The 2,737-nt window shown below is 37.3% G+C and overlaps 1 protein-coding gene across 1 annotated transcript in view; it reads left to right on the top strand.

Annotated features, from left to right (window-relative positions):
• Positions 1-1,928, top strand: part of LOC104277506 (brain-specific angiogenesis inhibitor 3-like) — a 47,031-nt gene extending 45,103 nt beyond the window's left edge. Inside the window, exon 13 of the mRNA XM_009874151.1 lies at positions 1,098-1,928. Within this exon, the coding sequence (XP_009872453.1) occupies positions 1,098-1,286 (189 nt within the window). The 3' untranslated portion in view covers positions 1,287-1,928. The remainder of the gene's footprint in view (positions 1-1,097) is intronic.
• The last annotated feature ends 809 nt before the right edge of the window (positions 1,929-2,737 follow it).

The following is a 2,737-nucleotide window of genomic DNA, read 5'->3' as shown; positions in this document are numbered from 1 at the left end:
GCAGGAATTTGGCCCTGATTCTTTGATGATACTTTAGCTGTGATATGTGTTATTTTGCACCCAGTTCTTGCTCATTTTCCCCTCTGAGATTTGCTGACATGTAAAGTTTGCATTCACCTCCCTGTTTGAGATTTGCCATCCACGTAAAGCTTGAATTAATTCAAAATCTCAAAGGGAATCTCAGTGGAAGAGTTGTGTTTTCTCTGTTTCGCATCAATGTTATGTTTTTGAAAGGTCTGCTAATAAAAGCTGCCTAGATGAATGGTCTGTCTGTAAGACAGCAAAAGAGTGATCCAGGTACCTAAATATAGGCATCTCAGGCTATTTTAGACAGCCTCAGGTGTCTTAGTCTACAGCATAGTACAGATGGCGATGACAGAGGACTCAAAGGAGACCTGCACCTCTCATGAAAGATAGTTGGAGGTCAGGCAGAAAATCCAAAGGTATCTGAAATGGTGCAAAAATGTAAGGTTTTGGCAACTAAGTCCCACCCAACATGTTACAACAGAGATCACTGATTAAATTGGTCTTCATATATTACCCTATAAAACTTAGCATTCAATAAAACCTTATTCAGTAGAAAATAATCAGCTTTCAGCCTGTTAATCCTAATATGCAAGAACTCATCAGCCTGCAAAGAAAGGCGGCTCTCGCAGCTTTTTTAAGGACTAGATTTCCATGGTTCTGTCATGCACCTGCCTCAATTTAAAATCCAGCTGCTGATCTCTGTTTCAAACCACTCCATATTCCAGACAGCAAGCTCTTCTCAATGACCTTCTCTTCTCTGAATTTTCTACACAACCACTGTTAACAAAATGCCTCTTTGTTACTGGGTCACTCGGCCATTCTTCATGTACTTTGGTTCTTGTGAAAGAAAGGGCTTAGCTGGCAGCTCAGGTGAGGAGCCTGCCAAGGAGTTGGTTATTCACAAGGAAAGCATCGCAGAGGTGCTGAACACCTGGCCAGCCTGGCTCCCTGCAAAACCATTTCCCCTCTCCGGCTTCTGTGTCTCATGAGAGCACGTCAGCACTCAGCCTTGTAAATGGAGAACACCTTATTCCCTCCTTGGTTTTAATTCTTCTTTCTTTGGTCTTCAGGAGAACTCAGCAACGAGCAAGGCTCCATGGGACAGTTTCAAAGCCACAGGCGACTACCCACACTATACAACGATAAACGTATTAGATACAGAGGCAAAAGATGCTTTAGAACTCAGACCAGCAGAATGGGAGAAGTGTCTGAACTTGCCTTTAGATGTGCAAGAAGGTGACTTTCAAACAGAAGTTTAACGAAAGCAGACTGAATGAAACAAAAAAAAAAAAGAAAAGAAAAAAAACCCAGAAATAATTCGTTGCACTGACAATAAAGAGACCTTGGGAATCCTGACACTCCTGTCTGAACATTGTGACTCCTTTATGTCAGGCTCTTCCTGTGCCAAACGTCAGTGATTTTTTTCGTACAGTATATTCCCACTAGTGCGGCTAGTGGAGAACCAGGTGTACAATTCTTACCATCGTGTGTTGTAAGTACCCGTGGAATGGATTTGTAAGGTAATCTTTATAGATAAACCTCAAGCAACGATTCATGTTGTAACAGCTTCACTTGGTTTAGTTTTCAAAAAACTTCACCATGAAGCACAATGTATATATTTATGCAGTTTTTAAAGTTTATAACAGTCTGTTTGGCCATTACTACACTTTTTACTTTATAATATAAAAGCAAAGTTTTTGTCATTAAATGAATGTCTGTTGAGCTACATTCTTCATTGCTTTAAATGCAATAAAGTAATAATCTCACTTTTATATGAATAATATATTTCACATCTTTATTATTGCAGTTTTCTCTGGAAAGCTCAGAGTAGCTTTCTCTGCTGCAGCTGTGTATAAAATATTTAAAATGTTGTATGGTGTAAATAAACCTTTGTCTACATATCAGTTTCTTAGTGCATTTTATTCTGTATTTGTTTGTCTTAAATATGCATATTTTTAAAATTTTCTTTAAAAACACATATATTGAATACATATTTGGAGTTTTAATAATGCTGTTCTAGCTCCTGCAAAGAGTTTCTAAAGTGTATTAGTAGGTTTGTATAGCCATTCTGCTTTTTCTTGGGTATTCTTTTGTGACAATGTACCATAGATATTGGACTTGTCAGAATACTGTTGCAATTGTTCTGTTTTAAAAGAATTTTTGTCTTGTTGCAAAAAGACAAATAATGGAAAATACATTAAGTTTCAATGCACAGCACTCAAAGAAATGTTGATTCAGAAATATTGCATCTTGTGCATGGTCTTGTTGATGTATAACAACAAGAAATACTTCAAAGATAAAAAATTCTGAAGTATTTTAGACAAAAAAAATCAAGTGTGTTTCATATTATAAATCAAAAGCAGGGCACTATTTATATTGAAAATACAGTCAAACAGTTAGGAATAGGAAGACTAAATCCCCTTTTCCATGCTTAGAATAAAAAGCAGATCTTCAAAATCTCTCCTCATCTACAGCATACCTGAGGAGCAAGGCGGGGTGAAGAAGAGGATATCTCCAACCTTCAGATACCATATTTCTAGAAAAACATTTTCCAAAACTATTTAATTCCTGTGGTACAGAACTGAATATGCCGCATCCTACTATCTGAAGAGCTCTTAGAGAGGAAGAAAACATGACCACCAATCTGCTTAGAATGAAAAAAAGACAAAAAGAGAGACTTGGCAGCAAGAAATTAACCCAGAGCATTGGT

This window comes from Apaloderma vittatum, unplaced genomic scaffold (genome assembly GCF_000703405.1).
Source record: "Apaloderma vittatum isolate BGI_N311 unplaced genomic scaffold, ASM70340v1 scaffold41717, whole genome shotgun sequence".
In the NCBI taxonomy this organism is placed as follows: domain Eukaryota; kingdom Metazoa; phylum Chordata; class Aves; order Trogoniformes; family Trogonidae; genus Apaloderma; species Apaloderma vittatum.
This window is presented reverse-complemented; position numbering and strand designations above follow the sequence as displayed.